We start from the raw sequence: 27,520 nt of genomic DNA, 5'->3' as shown, positions 1-27,520 counted from the left end.
ATACATCATTGTATGCAGATTAGTTGATAAAATAACATACTGTATGCATATTGACTATCACAATAATGCACAGTATAGGCTAGATTAATTTTGAAAAAAAGAAAGACATCTATTTTCTTTACTTTATGGTGTTCTTATATAGAAAAAGTCATCTGTATTGATTTGTAGCCTATGGCTGCAATATCACATGGAAAAAACTTTATTTGTAATTTATTTGTATTTAGTTGGATCAAAGACATTATGTCCATACAGCCAAATTATAAATGCATGTTTAGGCTATTGATATCCACTAATTTCTTCAAATATGCAAGTTATCTCATTGCACGATACAAAAATGCTCCAATCAGAAATGGATTTTACACAAAAAAGTTCTTCTACTTCAGTCAACTGAGAAATGTTAATGACCTGTAGCCTAATCACTCTAGATTGTCTGTCTACTCAATCTGATAAACTGCAAAGAGATAAGGCAAGTGCTCAGTGGTGAGTTGTGAGGATGTTAGAAGTGCAAGGAAGGAAGTGGCTCTCGGCAGAGAGGAGTCTTCACAAGATTTTTGAACAAGAACGTAGACACATTTGCATAGGTGGATGAGAAAGTTAGGTTGCATTCACACTGGGTCCATTTAGCTGGACCGTACCTGAGTGTGATTACTCCCCCCTAGCCCTGACCCAGCTGGTCTCTGTTCAAAGTATATTAATTTTTTTGCGGACCTGGGTCCGTTTATGACATAAACACTAGCTTCTATTTACAAATATCATTGGCAACATTGCAAAAACGGCAGTTTATTAGACACCGTTATTATGAGGAATGCAGTGGGCAAGCAGTGTAAGCCTATCTACTAAGTTCAGGTTCATGGGTGTAGACCCAGTAGTCCCTCTGACAGGCAAGCATTATTTGAATTCTGCAAGCAGGTAGCAAGTGGAGGTCATTAGTCAAACCTATGGGAATGATGCCGCTATTGAGAAGGCATTTGCCCTTAAAATAATGCTTGGCTATAATATGACCATTTTAAAGCTATCGTTGGGAGTTGTGGATGTGGAACTTCAATGGGCTGGAGCAATGTTGTCATTTTATAGGGAAACAAATAAAAATAGTGATAAACTGTAAAAGAGTGCATGAGACTTTTGCAGATACACGCACACAGGTCTGACATGTCCATTTTAATGTATTGATTTAGAAAAAGTTATTCCACAGTCTTTAAAATATTTCAGAACCCAAAACATTTGCTGCAGCATGCTCAATTATAAAACTCAACAGTTCAGTATAATAACTGCATTAAATACATCCAGAAATCAACAGTACCATATAATTTTACAGTTTACAGTGTGTGGTCATTATCTTCATGTTCTTTATAAAAATAAGCCATCTTTGTTAACATGTTTAATTGAAACGTGTTACTGTCTGTTCACATGTAATGTACTGATATAATGACTTGAACAGACTGTGGTAACATTTATGTAATTGATCTTTTAAAAAAATAAATAATCACATGGACCAAACCTGATTACAATGTTAGAAATCCAGCATTTTGTGTATACAGTATAAACTACATGATGCACTACAAACTCTAATGAATGACAATTGTATTTACAAGTAGGGGAGACCAGGGACAGTTGTAACAGGGGACCGTTGTGACATCTTGAATTCCTCCAATCAGAAACAAGCTAGAGTGATGACACTCACTGTAGTTTAGTTTCCCTCCTGTCACAAAAGTGAGTGTCATTACTCTAGCTTGTTTCTGATTGGAGGAATTCAAGATGTTACAACGGTCCCCTGTTAAAACTGTCCCTGGTCTCCCCTACAATTACATATTTTATTTAAAAACATATCAGACAATATACAAACAAATGCATACTGATATACAGTAACCTGCTGCAAATTCTCACTAATGCAGTGTCATGTCTGAATGCATATATTGCTTTCTGCTACAGCTTATTTTATTTATAGTTCACTGCAATAAACAGTAAATGATTCTGTACTCTGCTTCAAAGGCTGACATACAGGCTGACATACAGAGGTTCTATCCACAGACTGTTCTCAAAGGTGTACCTGGGTGTACAGGGGCTAGGTATGGTTCTTAGAAGCTTCTGGGCTCTGAAAAAGGTCTCTGACGATGATCTCACTCACTGTAAGAAAAATAGAGACAGTTAAATCTGCATGTCCGTGACTTCCTGATTCACTAATATCCATTTCACAGATTGAAGGGGATGTTTTTAGTCAACAATCTGGCTGTTGTTTATCTATGGTAAATTAAGAGTGATGGCTATTTCCATTCACATCAATGGCCACAAGATCTCTTCAATGTGAGTCATTTGCAGGACACAAAAATAAACAGCCACCTGGAGCAAACATGTAATTTGCCCTTTCTGTATGTAAGTCAATGGGAGAAACAAGAGTTGCTTGTTTGTTGCTTTTACGCCATATGAGGGCAGTGCAGAGCTGTCAAAATGTACTGAAGCAGCTCCCATGAAACCACAGCAGCCAGGGGGATGACAAAAAGAGGGATAAGTACCAATTATTAGCAGAACTTGTCTAACACAAAATTGATGCTCTTGACATGGTCTCCTGTCATGTGAATGCCCTTCAGCTTGAAAAGACGGGGTCATCCTGTAACTTTTTCTGCACCTATTAATATTCTCCCTCACATAACATCTATTTAAAACACATCACAAGGCCCCTAAACAAAAGAGACTCATATACACAGACTCAGATACATGCACATGAACACACACACCCAGACACATACACACACACACACGCTGTGCGCGCACACACACACACACACACACACACACACACACACACACACACACACACACAGTACACCTATTAATATATTTTCCCAGAACAGGTCTAAGTTGTACACTCAAAGTGTTTAAGAGCAGATGAAAAGCAAGACAGAAATATCCCATCCTGGTGCAGAGATGCAATGAGAGCCATGGCTCAATCAACAGGCCTGATCTCACCCCTCTGCACCTGTCCCTACAAGCCCGGATCATTACTGAGACACAGTTACATGAGGCCAGACGCAGAGCCAGAGTCACTGGAACTCTGCACTCTATTTACTCAACACACACAAACAAGGCAAAGTGCTGGAAAAAAAACACCTTCATCAAGAAACTTCAGAACCTTTCAAAAACAGATCTAGACAACTGATTTTTATGATGTAAAAGAGACATTTTTGCCCAAGTCATGGTAGTTGAGAGGGAGTTTTAAAAGGTCAAGGACAAAGAGTGTGAATCTTGTACTTGAGATGTGTCATTAGTCAAATCTAATGTAAAGGCCAGGGGTATTCTGTATGAACTATGCAGTCATTTTACAACAGCTGCACAACAGTAGCATCCAAAGATTAGCCAGCACTGGTATATTTAGCTCTACTGCTTAAACGTCATTCTACACACAGAGATAGTGTCATCTTTCTCAGTGCACAGCAGGATTGCTAACCATAATTAACCCAGACAGACATTCATAAACTGCTGTTGCCACTTGGAGAATCTACTGGAGAGTAAACAAATGTCTTCAATACTAGCAGGCTGGGTCAGTGTGCGGGGATACTGTTGTCTTATGTATCTAACAGGTAGAATCTGCAGTTCTGGTGGTGAAAGACAATTGAGCTCAACAGCCATCAAATTTACATCCCTCCCTTCCTTGCTCTTGAAGCAATGTGCTGATTGGATGAAAAGGTTTATGGGCCATACGAAGCAATATTGTCAATTTTACAAACACCCCAATCAGACAGTTATTGGAGTGTACTGGATCAGAACCACAGATTCTATCATCAATAAAAGAAAGTCTGAATACAAAGCCAATTCTTACCATCATCAAGTGTGACGTTGTGAAGTCCAGTCGACTGGAGGTTCACTTCTTTATCCTCTGGCTCTTGCTTGATATTAAATAGCTCCTGTGTGTGAAATGATGACTGAGTGGCTAGGGAAACATCAAGAGGGCTACCAGAGGACCAGGGGGACGAGTTGTTGGTTACTGATTGTGGAGATGGTGCTCTGATGATCTGGGGCTGATCTAAATGTGCCACTCTGGGGTGGCAGGGGGATTGGTGTAAGGCTGGAGGATCTTGAGATTGAGGGTGTGACGCAGCAGCTTTCAGATGACCCAGGCTACTTCCTGTTGCATGTCTGGTCACTGGGTTGGGGCCGTGATACCAAGGAGACTGCAGCTGTGGAGAGGCATTTGCTGAGGAATTATTGCCGGCACACGAGGGGTGACTAGTTAATGGCTTCTGCTCCAGACTTTCGGAGCTCCAGCCTGGCTGGTGGGTTGACTGGTGAGCATTGGGTATGCAGGCTGGCTGAGAGGAGACTTTTCCTACTTTGTTTACACAGACCTGGGCACTGACGTTATGGTAAGCTCCCAGGAACACTGGTTCCATGGATACCAAGTTATGAAGAATGTGTTGAGATTCAAGATTAACATCCAGGTTGGCTCTGTGAAGGTGGGAAGGAGAATTGTCCAAAGAGGAGAACAAAGCAGGCACTCCAGTGTGCTGGTAATGGTCCATAGGATATGCATACTGGGGGAAAGACTGGTGGGGTTCTCCACTGGGTCCAGTAGCACTGCTGGTGATTCTATCTCCAAGAGGTCCACTCTCTTGCTTCACACCTGCTGTTTCAAGATGGTGGCATTCAGAATCAAAATGTCATCAAATTCATTCTCAACTGTATAACTTTGCATAAAGCACATTATGCACAGGACTTCATGAGTTCTGAGTGACCAAGGGTACATACCTGGCACATAGGTGAGGTGCTGTGTTACACTTTTTTTCCTTTTTCCATTAGTCACATAAAACTGGACCTGAACTGAGGATGTCATATTCCTATTGTGGTAAGGAGGAATCTGTACCACAATATTCATCTGCAAAAGATTTTGAACATGTTAGCTATCATGTAATACTGTGAATGCATAGTATAGATCATTTTGCCAAAGGAAAAATATCTTGTTTAGAGTAGTTTGACCACCATTTTTGTTTACTTACTTCTGTTGACTTCTCTCTAAAAGTTCTTGCCTCAGTCTCCCAAAGAGTTCGACCATCTATAAATAAATGAATGAATGAATGAATGAGGAAGTAAGAAAGTAAAAAAGTGAGAAAAATAATACAACAGGCTCTACAGTTCACTTAATTAATAAATGAATAATTTACAGCTTCCATGACATTTATGACATGTGTTACATACACATTGAAAACTATGCTCTACATATGCCTACCCCCAGACACTTACATTTACAGTGTCATCACCGATGTGGACAAACTGTTACCATCACCTAACAAATCTCACTCATAACTCATAGCTTCCCTTTCATTATGACTTTCGTAAAGAAGTCAAATGGACTTTCACAATTCTCTGTCACAGAAATATCAAAGTGGCAAATTGTTGTAGACACTTGTGCTGTTCCTCTCTGCTGGCTTATGTACACATACTGTACACGCTCCATGTTGTTTCATGTTCTCTCCTTTATCTGCCTCCCTTTCTTCCCTCTCCCTCATCCTCTGCATGTCCACATCCTAACTCTCTCCCAAACCCAGCTCAGGCAGACGCGTCCCCTTATCACAACTGGCTTCTGCTCCAGGGAGTTTTTCCTAGCCACAGTTGTTGATAACACTCTATAACTACTTAAAACTAAAACTGAAATCTTCTCAATACAACTATTTGATGATCAGTAGAATGCAACAAAAGCATGATTATACACATTAGACATACAACAGATTGTTTTTATAAATGTTTTTTTTTTACCTGAACCTTTTTCTAGGAAGATGACTTTTGAATCTGGGAATATATTAGGGCCTTTAATATACATTTCTTCACCTCCTTTCATTGAGGCACTGATGGGACTGAAGTTCTCTATGTGAGGAAGCTCAAGTGCGGCACGCTGGGCTAAAATCATAAAACAAAGTTCAAACTCATATGCTAATTGACAACAAACTTTTGCTTATTTAAAAACACATATTTGCATAACCATAACCTCTGCAAACATATACATAGAAACAGACTCAGACGGACACAGACTCACAAGCAGCCTAGGAACAAAAGTGTCACTCACAGCACTCCACAGCAATAGAGGCCGCCTGCAATGACAGTGTTGTCCCATTCACATGGGGAACATGCACACGGAAAACAACTCGCACACGCGTGTTCTTCCGTCCGATGTCTGTCTCTCCCTTTCGGAGCTCAATGTCTGAGTTTCGAAGCTTAAGGATTCCAGCACAGTCAATGCTGTCAAAACAGGCATAAATTACTGTGTTTGGTACTGCAAAAAACTATTTGCTTCATTGTTTTTATCGTAACCCTTGAAATGATCTGAAATCTAGCTTTCACAGTTACACATTAAATTGTTTACCACCATACTGTTCTTACTATCTGTCCAGCTGTCTTTTTAAGTTTGTCTGATTTATCATGCTGTGATAATTTTAGATTACTGTTAATGACCATCAATGACTTTCAATTGATAACTGGATTGTACCTCGCAGACATGTTGTTCTCAGGAAGTAGTGGAATCTCAAGAACTTTGGTGTTGCTTATAACAATCTCTTGGCTGTCAGTGGACACAGTCTTCCCTGTGATTCTGTGCACCTGGTAAAAGGCATGTGGTCGCACAGTGCGCTCATCTGCAGTCCCAATGAAGATCTGAAGGTTGATTGGCTTTTCATTGTATCCTATGAGCTGTAAGAGAAAAATCAAGAATGTGATTATTAAAATCAAAAATGCTCATTACTATTTTTCAACCTACACACAGCTACAAGAATAAGGTTCACATAAGATAGAGGCTATTTTGGAGCTAATCTGTCTATAGATGTTTTATCAAGTTGTACAAACATAGCATTATTCATTTTACCATATATTTCAGAATAATTTAAGAATAAATACTGGTGCTATCTTTGCTGCTTGTTTATATTAATATATTTTCAGTAAACATAAATGGCCTGCCAGCAGATTCCATACAGTAATACAATATCCACCAAACCATTTAAAAAAGAATATCATACATTAACATTTTTTTATTTTTTTATTATTATTTTATTATTTTTTTTTATTCAATACAACTGTTTAGATATGTGCCGCTGCTTAGACATTTCCCACTGTTTAGAGATTTATTAGAATCAACACTCTTCTTAAAAGAGCTGAGGGTGCCAGTGCAAAGAATGACAAGCAGACTATCAGGACCTGGAGGTCTTGTAAGGTTGTTAAAGATGTGTTAAGATATGAGGAAGAACACTCATACCAGGAAGTCTGTGGTATTCTCTGGTTGACATGAGCAGCTAACAAACTGTTTTTTAGCAGCTATCTGTATTTAATATGAGTATATTTTTACTACTTGTACTACTTGATATCTAAAAGCATGAAAACTTCACTGGTAAACATTTATGATATTTAGGAAGACAACCAAATTTATGCTACAAAGAAATACATACAATGTGAAACAGACCTGCTAAGTTGCCAAACTGGTCTTTCTAGGTTGTTAAAATAACTGATAGTGAATCACATTGAATGTAAAATAATGAACAATAAACACAGTTATATTTATTTACGTTATCTGACTCAGATAAGATGTATTTAATTAGTCTAAAACATTTCCTTTGCTAGAGTTCCAATGGCTCTTAATTGTCCTCAAATGTCAAGGTTATTCTTCTCACTGCATTCAGACAGTTCAAACAAAAACCGAGGCACTGAGGCCTATTTTACTTAAAGCTCTTCTAAGACTGCCTTATGTTGAGCTGTCCCCTGTTTGCATAAAGATGACATAACAACCTCTACATTGACAATAGCTTTGTCCCTGCCTCTTGGAATTACATGAGCGCCTCACCTTAACCACCGGGTGTCCACCACAAGTTGCTTTAATGGCCCCACGGCTCCCCTCGGTTTCATAGTGAGCTCGGTGGTGGTCTTTGGGCTGCTGCTCTATCCTGAGCTCATACTGCCCAACCTGGCTGGGCAGGGGGCAGTCTAGAGGAGGCAGGGATGGAGTTCTGGGAGGAGAATGTACAAAGTTTAAAAGTCCTGTCTGCCTAAAGGATCCAATCCAAGTCTAAGGTGTAACTCAAAGTTGGGGTACTGAATCAAACAAGAAATTGCAATGGTGCACCTGACAGAACTAGCTGTGGTTAGGTGTAATCAGCAAATGCATTGTGATAACATTCACAATCGTAAACGTGCCAATTACCAACCATTTCGTTCGAAAATTCTAAAACAACGATGTTTCTTAATACTTCAAAATAACATTTGATAAATGAACCTTACATTTTTCAGTAGAAATAGGTGTGTAGATTTGAACAAAATCTAGTTTGGTTCTTACCAGGGCTTTTACTGCCTGAAATATCCGATTTTGTTTACCACGCTCGGAGTTTAGTGCTGGGCTGGTGGGTGCTTATTCCCAACCTTTTTCACGACACATCAACGGTTAGCCCGAGAATTCTCGCAAATCAAAATTCCACTGGAGGTCCAAGCGTATTTGTACATGCAGCCTTACAACACTGTTTACAACTCTTCGAGTCACAGTAAAATGTAATCTTTGGTACATAGCTAATTTAGATACACTTATGGTGTGGGTGCTTGCGTTTCTTTAGGAATCCGCCGTCTTGGTTTGTATAAAAAAGTAATATTAAGTGACACGTTCACGTAAGAGGTTGGAAATACGGGACAGTTAGTAATCTAACGATACCAAATTTACATGTTGTATCATGATGTTTACTCTGTTGTACTCTAACAAAATGCCATAATCAAACACAAAATCTCAAAAGAGGTTCCATAACCAATACAATGTGTAGACTAACTTACGTAACAATTGGTGTTTGAGATGGTTTGTGTTTACTCCAGGTGAAGTGAGAGGGAACAGAAAGGAAATGCTCCACAATGTCTTCTTTTTTCTGTCCAGGTAGATATACATCTGTGGGGTAGTCCAGCAAAGTCCCAAGGACTTGCTCCTCCAGAGGTGATCCCACCACGACACCTGTGCTGCACTGCTCCTGACTCTGATAGGTTCTTCTCGTTTTGAGAGGAACATCTAACTCCGACTGTAGGAGCTGTGGAAACGAAAGCATGAAGTTCCCTGCCCATGTCTCCTCGGTCACGCTGCCCCGTGGGGAGTGAGTTGGAGTGGGCATGGGAGAGAGGTGAGGCGAGGACAGTCCAGCAGCAGCATCAGCGCACGAGTGTCGCCTCTTACCGCAGGGGGACGTGGGTCGTGATGAGGGCCTGGAGGAGGGCCGTGAGGAGGGCCGTGAGGAGGACGAGGCAGGCCGTGGGGTCAGCCAGGTCTCCTCTGACACGCTTGTGCGTGGAGACTGATAGGGCGACTGATGAGGGGACAGAGAATGAGCATACAGAGCATGAGGAGGAGGAGGTTGCTGGAGGTAGTAACGCAGCCAGGGGTCCTCTCCAGGCCCAAGGGGCAGTGATCTGGGAGAGCCGAATGGGGACACCTGGGGAGAGACCTGCGGGGACGCCAGTGGGGAGGCCAGGGGTGAGGGCAGAGGAGAGCTGAGGGGGGACATCAGAGGTGAGCTTAACTTAAAGTGAGCTGCTGCCTCACTGAGTTCGGCCTCCACATCATCGTACACGTGGGAGAAAGACTCGCAGGACGAGGCGTCGGACAGCCAGCTGCGGGAGGACAGGCTGCTGCACGGACTGGGGCAGAGGGTCGACTGATCTCTGTATGAGGGATCCAGGGGGAGGTACAGGCGGCCAGACCTGGACAAGCCAGCACCGCCCTCCCCGCCAGAGCTATGTTTCTGCAAAGGGTCCTGACAAGCACCCATGTCATGGTTACAACTGGTAGGGATGGAGGTGATCTGGATACTTGGGCAGTCGAATACCCTTGAGGGTGACTCCAGGGTGTTGTATACAGTCCCTTTAGGTACAGTGTAGCTGCCTTCATGAGCACCAGCACTTTGCAGATCTGTAGCAGGAACTGATGTTGGAGGGTTCTGCTGCACGTTCTCAAAGGGCTGGTTAACCACGGGTTGATGCAGGCCAACATTGAGGATGTAGCAGTCATCATTAAGACCAATATCTAGAGCAAAAACAATAACCAAATTCAACAGCCATAGACACTCAGAAAACCTGTGAATATGGACGTGTGAAAGACAGTAACCAGTGAAGGCTTTCAAGAAAGTTATTCTAACAGCTAGGCAACCTCAAGGCCATTGCCACTTCAACAGCTGCTTGTTATAAATAGCGAGTTGACACACTGGCCAGAAAACAGGATGCTCATATTGCAAAAAAGACAAGCATTTTTGCAATACATTGTCAATGTGTTGTTGCCTGACAGCATTGTTGTTATATCTAGGTTGTTATATTGTTATATGTTGTTTATTGTCTTTGCATCTTTATTTAGTCAGCTAGCCTATACAGCTCCTAATGATAGGTAAAAACAGCTTATATGGTTCTATATTTGTTTCAACGGAGTCATGCGTCCTAACTTTGAACTTGATCTCCGTGGTGTGACAGTGCTTGCATGTATGCACTATGCACGAGCCAGCATAGAACCGAAAGGAACACCATAAACAAAGCTAGATGAAAAACAATGTAACAGGTAACTTTCGGTCACATTGTCCATACCTTCATCTGCATTTATATGTCCCAACGCGCAAAATCATTCGTAATTTAGAGGGCCATGTAAGAAAACATCTCTAAGTAAGCGCATTCACGAGAACGATGCAAAATACATTACCTGCGTGGCCTAGCGGTTGCTGTCCGCCGTCCTCCCCGAAAGTAAGTCTGAAGTCTAATTCGTCTGTGTATTTTGCGCTCGTCATTGCATTTGTCCTGTCCGTACTGCCAATCACCCGATACTTGATTATCCTGAAGTAAGCTAGCCTACAGTCAGAAAAAAGTTTATTGAGTCGAGCGAGCTAATACGTAGCCACACAGAGCGCGGAGTGCAAATGCGGAACATGCACCAGAGGACGGTTTGCATAAGTTTGTTTCTGATATCAAGTTGTTTCCGCTGTCGTTACTTGAACCTTGAGTAGGCCTCGTTAACCTAACGTAACACTTTCCTTACCCCCAAAACAACAGTAGTAACAGCAGTAACTTTTACGTTGGATCAAAAACGCAAGAGAACACTTCTTAACATGACGTCAAAACTTGAAAGACAACATTGAGTAGTAGTACAGTACTGGACCTCCCCCTCCCCGCCACACGGTGAAGTGTAGTCTTTGAAGTGTAGGCTTTCTCTTCTGTAATGCAACTCGACATGACATTATTTTCACTAAAATGCAATCATTTCCACACTTTACTGATAATATTTACTTTTTAAATAAGTAATCAAATAAGTAAAATTTGACCCGGGACCAAATTAAAATCAAGCCTAATTTCATAAAAGTTTTAATAAAATTGACAAGAAAAAAAACCCTTGGCAACTATTCGATCAAACCACAGTTTGATTAAACAGACCTTTGGTATTTCCAATAAATTTGTTGCCCTCTGCAGGTTCAATCAAGGCAGTCACACATTATAATGGGCTAAGGAACTCTATGGTTGGTTTCATATAACTGAATGTTGACACAGGCACTTTTCTGAACTCTAGACTTTTCATAATTTCTGTTCTTAGAAGAGGGCAAATTATATTGTATATAAAAATGATACTTGTAAGGTCGGAAGACAGTGAAATATTTTCCATCATGCTTTAAACAACCAAACATCTTTTCAAAATAAAAGATACAGTTTGTAACAAAAGCATGTTGAAGGACACTATAGATACAAAGAATGTGAATCCCCACAGAAGACATATTGGCCTAGTAGAACATTGAGAATATACTGTATAACTTTGTGGTTCAGTTTGAACAGAATAATATATAAGATTTCGACTTCCTTTACTGGTCTTTGAGCAGCAGGCATCCTGTTATTAAACATTTAATAAGGAGAGTGATTCCTCTGAGAGGGACTACGATGAGGTTGACTCTATGAAGCTGTCTGATTGACATGTAAGGCATTCATGACAGCCTTATTGGTAGTTCTATTTGCAGGCTCTTCTGCTTTCTCGGGTGACTGGGTAATGTGCCGTTTCCTGCCATCTAACTCTGGCACTGGACTGTCCTCTGACTGGATCTCCCCATTTTTGTTCTCCTCCCTCTTTCGCTTATTGACCAGTTCACAGCTGTCCTCTCCCACACGTCCCTCGGGCACGCCCAGAACACGCAGACACACAACAGCGGCCGCCTGTTCTGCAGACTTCTTAGACTTCTCCCTGTAGGAAAAACAAAAGATCAGATTGTGCCCTCACCACACCTTCAGTGATTCTCTACTAAATACAAAGTACAGACAGTTGGAGTGTATGCCAAGCAAAAGAGGCCACAACGGTGCTAAATCGATACTTTTAAAACGGTGCCGGTGCTGAAACGGTGCCTGAACCGGTACTTTGTTTTTAAAATGTTTTAAATTAAAATGGTGTAAAGCATGAATGGCTTTTTTTTTGTTGATAAGACAAATTTGAACATGAAATTGAACTGTTATATTCAATTTACTATGAATATCTCATTGCTCCTACAAATAATACATTTAAATGTTAAAACAGCTTGCCATGTATGCACACACAATGGTAAGCTCTGCTTTCAAGTTTACCCAGTGTAGGCGGTTTGCCATAAGGTATGTTAAAACCGCTTGCCATAGAACATGGACAACTGCATTTGCAAGCAAGCAAATCTAACAGAGACTTCTACTTTCCAGTTAATTCAGTGTGTTCCCAAATGCTTCAAGAAATGTCATGTCTTAACCCATAACACGCAATAGTTTTGAACATGTCAGGCTACATGACGGTGTTGAAGTGTTTAGATTCCCAGCGCTAGCCTAGTCATTTTAACAGCAACTATGGCTATGCGCTAACACCAGTCAGCTGAGTTTAATTAGCGATAACGTAGGCTACGGAGATGGTTTCGTAGCCTCTTTGACAGCTCAGTGACATCAGGTATGTAACCTACATATTTATGTTTTTGCCAGCTAACTTTTAACATGATCTTCATATTCATTGTGATGCTATATGGGCCTCATGTACATGAAAGATTAATAATCATGCCATTATGTTGTTTAGAACACACCGTGAAATAAAGTTTTCACCTTACAACTTTGCTGATTACATTTCAAATAAATGCCAGTTAGCGCATTAGCAAGGACATCGTGTAAGGTATTAGGCTGCTGTTGATGTTGTTTCATAGCCTTTTGCTTGTGTATAGTTAGGCCAATGCTAGATTTTGACAGGAGCTAGCGATATCGCTTGAAAGTAAGCTACTTGGGCACACGCAAGCTGTCAAACACTGTCCAGTATATATACTTTTTGATCCCGTGAGGGAAATTTGGTCTCTGCTTTTAACCAGAGCCCGTCTACGGAGAGCCTTGCCACTCCGTATTAAGTCCCATTGTACCGAATTTTGGATGCAGTTCCACCAGAGTTCCACTGGGGGCGATCGCCATGAGTGCAGAATGAATGGGAGTCAATGGAGCTAGACGGCTAAAATTGTGTCTTTCACCTGATTGTCGTTGACAAATCTTAGATTTGATTGTAGTTTGTATAACTTCAACATGGGTTATAGGTCAAAAGTTGAATGAACGAGTACTTATGTCCTTTTGATTTCTTACAGGTTGGGTCGTTGTTGCACATAACACGCTAGCATTGTGCTAATGAATGACGTCATTGACACATTTGAAAGGCTTTTAAGAACAATTAAGTGACTTTAAAAAATATAATACTCAACCAAGTGTATTTTCTTTGCCTCCCCTTTCGAATACAATACTCAAATTACTTGGAAAAAAATTATATCCCGAGAAAAGTGGATTTTGAGGGGTACAGCTCCATAGACCTCCATGCATTCTGCACTCGTGGACGAGCGCCCTCATGTGGAACCACAGAAGGAACTGCAACCAGTTCAGAAACCGGAAGTTTTCCAAGAGTGGCAGTTCTCCCCTTATTAGACATTCTCTGTTTTAACCCAATCGGTGAATTAGTGAAACACAAACAGCACACAGTGAACACACAGTGAGGTGAAGCACACACTAATCCCGGCGCAGTGAGCTGCCTGTTACAATGGCGGCGCTCGGGGAGCAGTGAGGGGTTAGGTGCCTTGCTCAAGGGCACTTACCCACTGGTCGGGCTCGAACCGGCAACCCTGCGGTTACAAGTCCAGAGTGCTAACCAGTGGGCCACGGCTGTCCACTCGCCTATGTCTGTCCACTCGCCTATGTGGTGCACCCCTCTGGTTTATACATCCACTTATGTTAACTGTATCTGGATGTGTTGCTATCAGAACAAGACGTTAGAGATGGTGCATTACATGCAGTGATGCCTCGTATGAAATAAATAAATAAATAAAACGCTATTTAAGCACCGAAATGAGGCACCGAAATCCACGTTGTTATTCGATGCAGTTACTAGAACCGTGTTTCGGTGCCCAATCCTAATCCACACACACACACACACACACACACACACACACAGCACGCTTCTATGCATCCAATAAACGGTTTAGAATCAGTTTATTGGGAATAAACCGAATATTCGTGTGTTATAAAGACCTTATTCTGATTGAAATAAACCGAAAAAGGCCATATTCGGTTTACTAATAAACCGTTTGCACACCCTAGCATATGCCTGTTTTAAACGGAACACTGGGTCATGAAAACACCTTAAACGGAATATGCTCCCAGAAAGAAGAGTGTTGTAGGCCTGCGCATGCTCAATTCGCATAGAATTAGGATAAAATGAACCAATTGTCTCTCACACACTTTCCTAATCATGGCGAAACAACGCGCACACCTTTGGAAAGACGAGGAGACAAACTTACAGTAAATGGAATTTGGGCAATAAACGGATTTAAAACGGTTTATTCCTGGCATGAAAACGGGCTGATAGAGGTCATTTGCATACATACATGCACTAAAGTAGAACAGTGTGGACTGTGTTAAGAATCAGCATTGTAGGAGAATATGTTGAGTACTGACCACAGGGTGGATCTATACTTCTTCTCTGCCACAATCACAGTGGACTGGAAAGCTCGGTCCTGGCTGCGCTGTACCTGGACAGGGTGACATCACTGATTAGGTGTACAGTGTATAAAGATCCTATCTGCCAAGATCACATGCTAATGGTGACCCGCTTCTCTTTTTCTGTTTGTTGTTCATTAAATAAGGAGTATTTAAAAGAGCACTAAACCATTATCTGTTATAAACTTATTTCATCTATAAAACACATTCATTTGTTAACTAATTAATTACAGAATACTTTAAAAGGCACTTCAGTCCTGTGAGGCCACAAGTTGTCTCTGTTGATGCTGCGCTCACCACTTCATACACTGGCTGCTCCAGTTTCTCCCGGCGACTCCACTCCAGTAGGTACATCTTAGGTGTTATCTGAGGGGGGTATTCTCTCCTGGCCAGCACACACACATACAGCATTTCATCACTAGCATCACATGTCTATATCTGTTGAACGGCGTACAAGAGATTACAATGTGCTTAATGATTCTTTGAACAATTTAAAAAGGAATATATGAATAGTAATCAAGTGTTATGGTTTGGTATCTGATTATTTTCCTTTCAATTGCCTTTGGAGCAGAAACTGTAGTTGCCACTAATGTGAAATTAGTGTGTGGGAATGACTGAGTAAAAATAAGAATTGAGAGAGTGAGGACAGGATTTAATTCTGTACTCACTTCTCAAACCGAACAGGCATGGTGATAACGTCTCCGTCTAATGTAGGGTGGCTTTCGATGGTATTGTTTTTCTCTTCTCTTCGCTGTTGCAGCTCTGACTCAATTTTGTCATAGTATTCCATCATACTATACACCGCACTGATCAACACAAAAACATACTCAAATATCAGCACATCATTTAGCAAAAATGTGACAACAATGTGAGCATACTGTATGGGACCCGATCTGGCAAAATGAGTCGGAAGTCGCACATTCTAATTTTGAGATACAGGCTGATTACATTAGCTTAGTTAAAACTAAACTCATTGACTTTGTGAATAGAGTCTGGATACTCACAATTGGGAAACCTTTCCAACACTAGCATGGTGATGGATGTAGACATAGCGTTACCTTTGAAATCCTTGGTCGAGCGTAACCAGTCACATTGATCAGGGATTCCTAACGTTACTTGCTACTTCACCTAAACTTTACAAACTGACTGAATAAACAGCATCTGCAGTAAGGAAACAATGTATGTGGGTCTACCTTTGCTGTAAATAAATGTACACATTTTTCCGGCTGCAATTTTTGATGTTTGCAGGCAGGCACTGATACTATTGCTTACCACAGACACTTTCAATTTCGAAACTATAGCAACATACCCTCTGCTGATTGGGCAGGTAATCTGCCGATGGAAAAGTTAATGAATTATGGTGCTCCAGACTAGTATCTCCCTGAAAGGAGCTCTAGGTGAGCGTGGCCAGGCTATGATTACTTAAAAAAATCATTGAAAATATTGAGTTTTCATTTTTGGTGTTATATGAAAAAAGAGGCATTCCAAATTAATTTCATTAAGTTTCAGAGTCAAGATAAGAATGTAAAATTTAAAATATTATTCAAGTGGGCAAATCATATTATTCAAGTGGGCAAATCCTACCTGTACCTAACCTGACTCTCGCCAGATGAATTTCGTTCCGCCTAGCTCCACTCACATCCATCTGGGATCGCTTCCGTTGAGAGTGATTTCGGCACGAGATTGTATGGTAGAGCCAATCAGGACACAGGGTGGGAGTTTCATAGATGTGACGTAGCGTAGAAGCGACTGTGAGACTGTTCTCAGCGTCATGGGTTGGCTTCGATGTGAGTTCGATGTGGTTGAAGTAGCATGTCAATAGATGACGGACAAGTGGCTTATCCAATCTTATGCAAGAATTTTTTAATAAGGCCCAGCCTTCTGAAGCACCACTCCAATGGATCGATCCCAGATGGATGAGTGGAGCTAGGCAGAATGAAATTCATCTGGCGAGAGTCAGGTTAACCTGTACCTGTATGTAACCCGTAACTTCAAACGTGATTTTCTCAGTTTTTCAATTGGAAATAGATGGTGGGAGACCATCATTCAAAATGCTGTATCTTGGCAACAATTCAAGATATGACTTTGACCAGGATATCAATTGGTGACTCATTTTGCCAGATCAGGTCACATATGTGGGATGCAGGAAATTGAGCAAATACGAGAGAAGTAGATTAGTGGGTTGTATACCAGATCTCCTTAGTGGTTTGCGCAGCATGAAGCTGTTTGCCCATGGGTGACTCTACTCTGTCTCTCAGCATCTGGCACAGGCAGTACTTGGTGTTGAAAGCATTATTGTCATAACGAACTGCCTAAAATTAGAAAGAACATATGCATTAGGTCTTTAACATGTCATTCAAATGTACTCTTCCCCGATAGAATGCTGATGTATATAAATTTGAGGGGTGTTATAGAATTATAGAATTATTGAATCACTATTCCAAGACAGCTCAGTTGACAGTGGTGGTCTAGATGGCCCAGAGGGTACTTGAATATGTAACTCACATATTTAATGTATTCCTCCATGACTTCATCAACAGATACTGTCCCCTTGCTGCAAAAGATGGAGGGGTTCCACATAGCAGCACGGGCGACCATCACTGAGCATGCCCCGGTGGCCTCCCGGAACTTTGTGATGTCTGAATGGGTCTTCACCAAATCAAGAGAGCCACCACTACAAGGCCAAAGATAGAAGACTGTCTGAGACGCACCGTTCAACTAAGCAAAACAGACAGAGGCAGCGACAATTTCAGTGCTGGACTCACTTAGCGATAACGGGTATTGACACCACCTTAGTCACTGCCTGGATGTAGTCGCAGTGAACAGGATGCTGAGGTCTCTCCTCTTTGAATCTGGTCGATGATGAACAGTGATAAACGTGTTTAATGACATAACGTGTTTAATGACATCAACAGAAGCTAATAAGCATCTTTCCAAAAAAACATTCACAAAGCCACCTTAACAGTTTTACAGTTTACTAATCTGCAGTTTCAAACAAATTAATCCAAACATTTAACTGCATAAGTATACATATGCATCTTTTTATAGAATTGTTGCATTTTTTCTGCAAAAACACTTTCTTTTCAGACCTGAATAATTACTTCTTTTTTTTTTTTTAAATCCCGTCTGGTAAACACATCACCTCTCTACCCAAATTGCTTATTACTTTGGCCTTGTTTAATAGAAAAAAACATGCACATTCTACTAAATATATTCAGTAATAAAAGTCAGTAATAATTGTGAATATAAAAAGCACAGGTAAGCAGATGCAGACACAGTGGGATTAACACATTACCTGCCATGCACAGCTAAGGCAGACACTCCAGTTTTTTCTATTCTTTTCACCAATTTTACAGTGTCTTCCAGCTGAAAGATATTTCAGAAATCATCATATTCTATATGAAAACCAAACCTTCTTATCAAACCAACTGAAAATGAAATTGTATGGATCATTACCAAGATACTCACAGATGGAAGAACTCTGATTTTGCATGTCACAGGCTTCGATAGGCCATTTACAAGTGTGGTCAAAATCTTCAAATAAAAGAAATGTCATCAACAGACACAGTCATACACACAGGACCAACATACCAGACAGGAATGGAACAGAAATGAAATGCTACTGAAATTCAGTGACCATTACAGCTATGACAGGCCTCAAACCTAAATTGGAGAACCATCTTTGGTGAAACTTACAGCCTCTATTTTGTCCGGGTCAGAGAGAAGGGCAGCTCCCATACCGCCCTGTGTGAGTAATAGACACTATGAGAGTCAACACTTTCGGATTTCCACAGGATGTAATGTTGAGTAACCCTGCGTGACAAGACTAACTTATACCGTGATCCATTGCCCAAGGTAATTATTATAGCAGATGATTCACTGATTATTCCAACTAGCTGCACAGCAATCATCTATGATACATCATTATATGTTTTATAACAAAAATAAATTAAAGGTGCTCTAAGCGATGCTGGGTAACGTCACTTCTGTTGACTTTCAAACAAAACAGAGCTAGCTCGCTACTTCCTCCCCCTCCCTCCCGCGCTGCTCCCGTGCAAGTTGCAGTAAGTGACATAAAATGTTTTGCGTAACATCGCTTAGAGCACCTTTAAAGGATAATTCCGGTATTTAGCACTTTGAGTCCCTTTTCTGGTTTGTTTTGGATGAAGTAGAGTGGTGGACACCGAAATTTTGAAGATGGGTCCTGTCTCGACTTTCTGACTTGTTTTGAATTGCATGGCTATGGTCATGCACAAACATGTCCTTAAAACAACCTTTAACGTTCGTTTTCAAAACTGTGCAACTCCCCGAGTGGTTAATTGTGGTGTTCGTTGTGATGTATGATTTCAATCCGTGTTATTTGCTATTGTGGAGCTATTTTTTCAGATACCTCACAACCGTGTATAAACTTCTGCTCAATATTTGAGTCTGAAACATAGGCAGTAAAAGAAGGTCTCGCGGGGGAAAGACTACAACCAAAACAGACCCCCTTTCCGTTTCCGTAGCGCAGTGATATCAAGGAGCAATGAGTCTTCCAACAGAAATCAATGGGATTTTACAAAATGGCAAATAAAACACGACAGAAACTGTATTTCGCTACGCTACTTGTTTTGGAACATCAACGAACATCACTAACCACTCGGTGAGTTGCACAGTTTTGAAAACGAACGTTAAGGTTTTTTTTTGGCATGTTTGTGCATGCCCATAGCCAGCCAGTCAAAGGCGATTGATTCAAAACGAGTCAGAAAGTTGAGACAGGACCCATCGTCAAAATTTCAGTGTCCACCACTCTAGTTCATCCCAAACAAACCAGAAAAGGGACTCAAAGTGCTAAATACCGGAATTATCCTTTAAGTATTGTTCATTCCCATCTACTGATGAGCTTAATTATTGTAAATAAACCTGACAACTGAGTAATGCTTACCTTAGTAGAGTACTCTTTAGGACAGCCCATATTGACATCAATGGCAGCAACATCATTTTGCCTGCACATCATTGACACAAATGTAAAGCACACAAAAGAGGTCAGAAAATGTCATTAAAAGGACATGAGCACTGGATGTGCAAAAGGACATAAGCACTGGCTGGATGTGTAAAAGGACATGAGCACTGGATGTGTAAAAGGACATGAACACTGGCTGGATGTGTAAAAGGACATGAGCAGTGGATATTCAAAAGGACATGAGCAGTGTATGTGTATTGGGGAGGGTTCAATAGTTGTCTTCGAACTTAAACATTTGATGATATAGTCACCTCTGCCATTGCAAGACTAAACAGGCCAGTAGTACTGTATCCATAAACTGATACTTAGTCAGTAGTATTGAGATAAAAAAAGGCCCTTTAAATCACAGTGCCGGTCCGTCCAGGTCTTTCTATGTCTATGATCTACAACCTCTCTGTACAATCAGTATATCCATTAATAATAGTGATACCTAAAGTGCAACGATACAAGAAATAGTCCTGGTTAAATACTTTAAACTTACACAAGTTGGGCAACGATCAAAGCTCTCTGTGGATCTGCTGTTCCCTTGGGAAGAAAAGATGGGATGATTTCAATACAAAATATTTGTAAACCACAAATGATGTGTGATACTATGCAACAAATATTTACCATCTGAAAGACAACCCTGTCCTTTTCACGGCTGCATGTCCTAAACATGACTCGGTCATCTGGAGCAACAAAATCCACAGTGTCCAACACCTCTGCCAGTCACATGAAAGAGAATGGAGAAAATATTACAAAAGTCAACCTGAAAGAGCTGGAGGAGACTGAATAGTTCAGCCTTTGCACACATTCTCTTATTGAACTAACCATGTATTCTAGCATTGCCCATCAGTCTTAAAGGGTATACATACCATTAACTACTCGCTTGCACTGAGCCATTTTTATATCTATTAGCTCCTGTAAAAAGAAAATGTAAATGTCATATGAATAATCGTGGCAGCAAGCAATCGTTAGCACCCAACATGACACAAAATGATGGTGCTGAGCGCTTGACTGATTCCTACCTCGCAATACACAATATCAGCACCGTAGTCCAGTGCAAGCAGTCTCATGGGTAATGTCCCAACGCGAACCATCGGTGCAAGTGCTGTTTTATTGCGAAAGCACAGCTTTGCTGTCTCAGCCATGATTGGTAGCCTTTCAAAAGATACAAATCAGGATTTCATATAGCATTGCTTCTAAGATCTAAGTGCATAACGTTAAGCGCATCCAGCTGATGTACCAATGATACAGACAACTTGTAAAGATGTAAAGGTAAGTTACTGATGTCTTGATAGACGGGGGTCATGATATATCAGCAACATCAAACTAACACTGAATATAACAAGACTACGCACACTGTTCTTGTTCAGTAACCTCAATAAAGCTGCACTTACCTGACGTTTCAGTAAAACACAGAACCTGCTAACGACAGAAATCAACCACTTTGTACACCACATACGTTGCTAAATATTTGCCTAACTTTAGTTTGGGAGTGGTAATTTATTAGGTAGCGTTAGGCTTCTATCGGTTGAACTGTAGAACTGATAACAAGAAAGCTAACATTGTTTGTTTAGTGAGAACTAATAGCTTTAGATAGAAGTTTCATTTTGCAATATTTTCTTTGATGTCTCTCACCAGAAAAAAAACAGCTTTTATTCAGGTTCTCATCCGGCTTCATGCAATAAAAACAGCACAACACATGTGCTGGTTCAACACCCAATCTACTTCCTGTTCTTGTAAACGTCACCAAAGATAGATACCACAGACTAGTACTACTGTTAGGCTGTAGTTGGTAAGAATCATCCGGTTGCCTCCTGCTGGCCAAATGGTGGCATTGTATTATGGGCATCCATTTACAGGAGGACGTAGCCTATCTCTGAGGAAAAGGGACATTTGCCATGTCAGACATGTGTGGCCTACTATTTCTTTAATATGGCCAATAATCTTGGAGAGAGAGTGGTGCGCACAGCTGAGCGGATCTCTAGGACTCCTCTCCCCTTTCTGTGTATAGACCTACATCAGCCGATGCAAAAATAGAGTAATCATCAAAATTATAAAGGACTCTACCCAACCAAGTAGGCCTAACTTGTTCAGGTTGTTGAAATCGGGCAAGCATTTCTTAGTGGGGGGCCTTAAGCACAATTCATCTAAAAGTGCAAAATATGGCACAGATGTAGCTTAGGTCATACTGAAATGATTTAGCTAGGGCGCAGGAGTCAGCGACCCTTGGGGTTAGGATGGCGGCCAAATCCAATATGGCCGCGTGAAAAGGGTTCCGGCTATAACTTTTGAACTACATGAGTTACAAATACAAACTTGATATCTTTTTCAGCTTAATTGATCATGGGGAATACATAGGAATGTTAATATTTATGACCTGGTGCATCTGGACCCCTTATTCCTCCAATTCTAATATGGCCGCTGTCCAAAAAAGCAGTTTTGGCTGTAGTATGTGGCCTTACACCCCATTGTTTGTGCAAATGAATCTACAAGCACCAAATTTGGCACGGATGCAGCTGAGGGCATACTGAAATGATTTAGCCAGGCCGCCCGAGCCAATGGTCCCTGAGACCAACATGGCAGCCAAATCCAATATGGTTGTCGCCTGAAAGGGATTTGGCTATAGCTTTGGAGCCAGATAAGATACAAATAAAAACTTGATGTCTGTTTTAACTTTTTTGATGATGGGAAACCCATAGGAATACTTACATTTATGATTGGGTATATCAGGACCCCCTAAATTCCCTAAATTCAATATGGCTGCTGTCCGAAAAAGGGTTTTGGCTTCAAATTTTGAACCAAATGCGCTTCAAATGAGGATGTCTATTTTTAGTTTATTGACCACAGGAAGTCCATTGGCATATTTATATGTATGCTTCTGTAAGTCTGGAACCTGTATTCTTTTCAAGACTGGTTAAAAATCTTTTTACCACAACTTTGAAGGTTGAATGTGGATTAAAAGTGAAATGCTTTCAGTGTACCACAGGTGAATACATTTCGAAATGTAATCACATAAGAAAGAATAAGACACTTTATTATTATTGCAAGGCAATATTTATGTCAAATTGTTAATAGAATAATATAGTCAATTTGTCCAAAACTCTTCAAAGGTTTGCTTAGCATATAAAAAAAAACAGCAATAACATAAAAACAACAACAGTGAATTCTCATGGTCTCTCTCATGAATTTTTGCCTGAAGAAGACCCAGCAGGGTCGAAACGTTGTCTGTTGTGCATTAAACACATATACCCAATCATAGATATATATATTTTGTGTTTCCCATAGCCAGAAAAGGTGAAATATTTATTAATTTTACATTTGTATCTCATCTGGTTCAAAATATGCCGCCTAATCCCTTTTCAGGTGGTGGCCATATTGGATTTGGCAGCCATCTTGGTCCCAGGGGCCACTGGCGCCGGCATCCTCGCTAAATCATTTCAGTATGCCCTCAGCTGCATCCATGCCAAATTTTGTGCTTGTAGATAAATTGGCAAAAACAATGGGGTGTAAGGCCATATTGGAATTGGAGGATTAAGCTGTCCAGATATACTGGGCCATAAATATAAACATTCCTATCTGTTTCCCATGATCAATTAAGTTGAAAAAGACATCAAGTTTGTATTTGTAGCTCATGTGATTAAAAGCTAGTTGGAACCCTTTTCGGGCAGCGGCCATATTGGATTTGCCGCCATCTTGGCCCCGAGGGTTTCTGGCTCCGGCGCCCTAGCTAAATCATTTCAGTATAACTTGAGCTACATCTGTGCCAAATTTGGCGTTTTTAGAAGAAATTGCTCGAAATGACCTATTTCTGTGCTTAAGGCCCCCCACTATCTGTAGTTGTTTGATGGCAGCAACTGAGAGAAGGAAGAGCTATTTACCCCAGGCCATTACACTCCTGAATATGGATATGCCTGCAACTCTTATGAATACGTAGCCTGGCTAACGCCAAACCCAATCGCGCGCGTAAGGCAGCATGGGAAAACCCAGGCTAATGAATACGTTGAATTCAGTTGATGTAGGGGTCATGTGCAATCAGTAGACCTAGCCTTTATTTTGTACAGTAGCCTATCCCATTTTAATATTATACATTTTTATTGTTATTATCTATCTCTTTTTATTATTTAATGTAATCATTATTATGACCGCCGCTAGCGAAGCGGTCATATAGGGATTGTCAAAGTTTTTTTTCCGTCATCTACTTCCTGAATTTTTGGTCAACGATACCCGGGACACCGAACCACTGGGGCCAATCCCACCCCCCCCCCCCCCCATGCTGGGCCCCCCGAACTGCAAAAAAAGCAGTTTTTCCTAAATAACTACCTGAACCGTGGCACTGAGGATGAAGAATCTTTTATGGTATGTTGGTCTCAAGGGCCCACATCAATCTGGCCCATAATCACTCATTTGTGATTTGCACCCCCTCGGTAAAAAATGAAAATGCAATATTATTCTGCTTTAATCGCCCCACGGCAGACACATAATTACAAATTCAGTAGGATTAAAAGAAAGCCAAAATAAATATTCATCATCATCATCATGGCTGCATTTCCAGTATTGGCGATAAGTAGTCGTTTGTCCACTAGATGGCGATCTTTGCAGTGAGGGCAGAGCAGATCGGCAGTGTTGCGCTGGTCTGCCAAAATTAAAAAGCGGTTGCTCAGCGGATGATCCCGTGGTCACCCGGGTTATGAGTCATAAACAAAATATTTAAATGATATTCGGTCATTTTATGGCTAGGTCAGTTAAAATTAATTAAATATATATTTTCTACAAATAGGCCTTAAAATATCCACGAGAAGGCTAGCTAGCATCAATACAGTAAAGCATCAATACAGTAAAGTCAACAGTAAAGAAGCTGAAGACGCCTTGAGTTAAAATAATAAAGACACCCCTTCAGGAAAAGCGATATAGGCAATGGGAAATATTGGGAAAAGTTCTTAAAGAAGATGACAGTAGTACAAGTTTCTTGTACTATGGTATATGGTCTATGTAGGCCTACTTCTTGCGAAGCCATTTAAGTATGACAGCCAAAACGGGCAGCCTACAGGAATAAATGTTATGGCACAGACTACACAGCCATATCTACCGGTATAGGTTCCTCGCATTCATAAAAGTTACCTGAGTTCGCTTTGTGTTTGTGACTTTAAACAGTGGATTTGCTTTAGTAAAGCTTTGTGCTTCATTCAGCATTATAAACCAGTTCTTACTTAACGCTTTGACCAGCAATGTATCTCTCTTGCCTACCTTGCCTCACCATTTCTGTTTTCGAAAAGAAAGATGTATGTCCATGGCCTTCAAATCTTATCCTAGTGTTCTAATCCTTGGTGGTTGCGTGCGTTTGGCTCTTATTCTCATTCTCTGTCCTCGCGCAAACATTATGTCCTGCATGCCTACTGCGTGTAGTTCTACTGCATAAAGTTTTCGTAAATAAATTAGTTTGTTTTTACAGAAATGGCCTACTGTCACACTGTATGCAGGCTATAACCAAAAGCACACATTTTGTAAATAAGCCGGTCGGATCGCTGGTCGGGTACAATTTTGTCCTAATTAATATTAGCGGTCTGAGTTGCGGTCGGGTTGATTAAAATATCGGGTTAATCGCTGGGCTTTGTGACCAAACCCGCGCAACACTGATAGACGGCTCTGGTGAGATGTAATTTTGTTGGAAGTTAAAAGTGGGTTGGAAAAACAATGGACGCTTCCTACTTGTAGTTTACCGCAGAGAACGTCTAATAAGGATAGGACGATGTTCACATGAAATGTAATTCCCATTTCTTCTTGAAGCCGAAATAAATCTGAGGATGTTTATCGGACATGCTTGGTTTTTACTGCAGGTACGTTCATCTTATAATATCAATAAGGACCTAGGTAATGTTACCATTAGCGTTGGTTGAGTGATGGAGGCCAATTTGATTGATTGCATTTGTAGAAAACTATAAATACGGTTATACCAAGCAAATTGATAGCAGCACTGTAATTGTATCTTTCGACTGTCATTTGTTGCACGTGCTACAAAATCATTCTGTGCAATGGAAGATTTACCAACGTTACACCAGTCTGATACAGTTTTGCCTATACATGCGTGAGACTGAGAGGCCTGTTTATTTTGTTTTAAGTGCGTGCATGGTGTGAGAGGGGAATCGATGTGCTTTGATTCCAGCTTTGTAGTTGTAGTCTGTGAAATTAAAAAGCGGTGTGAAGTGAATCCAAACAATGACACCTTAATTTCATTATGGCTGCTTTAGCAACACACCTTAAGCTACTGTGTAGTGGGTCCCATTTAGAAGTGGCTACTTCATTCGCGCTTTCCTTGACTCATGGAGCTGCGTGAATTGTATTACAACTTTTCACCACGATATGGCCGTTTAAGTCCGCTTGATACTGTAAGGCGTAAGCCAGCTTAGGGAAGCTAACAGCTTTCTATTAGGATCTAGTTTGTTAGTTACAGTTTTGTCATAACTCCCTGATGCATTTTTGCATTTAGAATAGCCAGAGCGTGGATATCTCAATCGGAAAATTAAACAATATCGGGTGCCTATGGGTGAACCCAGGCTGATCTGCCCGCTATTTATTTTTTGATTTGTTAAAAGATTGAGCTTGGTCTGGTGAAAGCCAGACTAGCCATGGACCTCAGTTACACAATGCAAGGGAACATGAATCAGCCTATATTTGCACGAACAATAACGGACAGCAGCTCTTCAACTTTGGCCCGTTAAAATGTGTATGAACAGTCTAGCGACGCATTTCATCAGGCCCATTTGGACATGTCAGTTATTTGCACCACTGGTTAGATGTAAAACAGCATTTCGTTTCAGACTACTGTTACTTAATTTGTGCATTAACAATAACGTTTCAGACTACTGTTACTTAATTTGTGCATTGACAATAAAGTATTACATGAACTAAAGATGACAAATCTTATGTAGAAGAAGAAACATTCACAAAAAATCCATCCCTCCAAAAATGACCTTTGTTTTTGATAGCTGTTGAAAACAGCATGGAACTGACAGAGATGTTTTTGTTTATAAATAAATAAATAAATAAATAACATTATGCTGATACCTTTTGCTTTTCCCAAGTACAATGTAGCCTACAGGTGTAAGTAACCTTTCATCAATCCAGTTGCAATGGATGAACTGTGATGAACTGCCCTACTTGTGATTGTTTAGAGATTTTAAAGGTTTTATAACAATGCTACATCTTCTTTGGCTATTCTACAATCTATTCACCTTTTCAGCACCAGTGGGCTACTTTCTGTGCAGCCGCACACACACACACTCAGGCATGCCAAACAAGCATACACAAAAGTTTCAAGAGTGGGGGATGGAGTAAAATATGGAGACAAATTGAAGTGTGATTTATTTTCGCGGGACGGATGTACAGGACTGAGCGGCGGTCATATTTTGTACCGCTATGCGGTACATCTAGTTAACTGTTGCTTTTAATCTTTTATTTATATTATTTTTCATTTTACACAGTCATAGAGCTAACCAGGCTTACATTTCACCACTGTTGTAGGCTATAACTTTATAGGCTATGTGACAAATAAAT

At 40.7% G+C, this 27,520-nt stretch overlaps 2 protein-coding genes and 1 long non-coding RNA gene across 5 annotated transcripts; 1 reads left to right on the top strand and 2 right to left on the bottom strand.

Annotated features, from left to right (window-relative positions):
• Positions 1 to 1,143: 1,143 nt before the first annotated feature.
• Positions 1,144 to 11,218, bottom strand: nfatc3b (nuclear factor of activated T cells 3b). Of its 2 annotated transcripts, none has more exons than XM_048257140.1 (10): positions 10,679 to 11,218; positions 8,785 to 10,018; positions 7,814 to 7,976; positions 6,473 to 6,672; positions 6,053 to 6,225; positions 5,746 to 5,886; positions 4,989 to 5,044; positions 4,741 to 4,867; positions 3,815 to 4,618; positions 1,144 to 2,124 (listed from the first exon to the last, which is right to left on the bottom strand). In XM_048257140.1, exons 1-10 carry the CDS (start codon positions 10,761 to 10,763, stop codon positions 2,063 to 2,065), a joined length of 3,045 nt encoding a protein of 1,014 aa, XP_048113097.1. In that variant the 5' UTR covers positions 10,764 to 11,218; the 3' UTR covers positions 1,144 to 2,062. The 2 variants fall into 2 exon arrangements, with proteins under 2 accessions (XP_048113097.1, XP_048113098.1); XM_048257141.1 differs by having other exon boundaries at positions 3,815 to 4,615.
• Positions 10,652 to 18,543, top strand: LOC125303390. Its single transcript, XR_007195052.1, has 3 exons — positions 10,652 to 10,719; positions 15,216 to 15,326; positions 17,523 to 18,543. It is a non-coding gene; the product is annotated as an uncharacterized LOC125303390 (long non-coding RNA).
• Positions 11,319 to 21,705, bottom strand: dus2 (dihydrouridine synthase 2). 2 transcript variants are annotated; one of them, XM_048257142.1, is made up of 16 exons: positions 21,605 to 21,705; positions 20,992 to 21,124; positions 20,839 to 20,884; positions 20,594 to 20,685; positions 20,466 to 20,509; positions 19,907 to 19,967; positions 18,679 to 18,726; positions 18,451 to 18,516; positions 18,278 to 18,348; positions 17,748 to 17,834; positions 17,488 to 17,656; positions 17,173 to 17,294; positions 15,651 to 15,788; positions 15,280 to 15,367; positions 14,941 to 15,014; positions 11,319 to 12,196 (listed from the first exon to the last, which is right to left on the bottom strand). In XM_048257142.1, exons 2-16 carry the CDS (start codon positions 21,112 to 21,114, stop codon positions 11,911 to 11,913), a joined length of 1,515 nt encoding a protein of 504 aa, XP_048113099.1. In that variant the 5' UTR covers positions 21,115 to 21,124; positions 21,605 to 21,705; the 3' UTR covers positions 11,319 to 11,910. The 2 variants fall into 2 exon arrangements, with proteins under 2 accessions (XP_048113099.1, XP_048113100.1); XM_048257143.1 differs by lacking the exon at positions 21,605 to 21,705 and adding an exon at positions 21,364 to 21,596.
• Between the last annotated feature and the right edge of the window lie 5,815 nt (positions 21,706 to 27,520).

Source organism: Alosa alosa, chromosome 11 (genome assembly GCF_017589495.1).
Source record: "Alosa alosa isolate M-15738 ecotype Scorff River chromosome 11, AALO_Geno_1.1, whole genome shotgun sequence".
In the NCBI taxonomy this organism is placed as follows: domain Eukaryota; kingdom Metazoa; phylum Chordata; class Actinopteri; order Clupeiformes; family Clupeidae; genus Alosa; species Alosa alosa.
The sequence above is the reverse complement of the archived record's forward strand: the minus strand, read 5'-3'. Positions and strand labels throughout refer to the sequence as shown.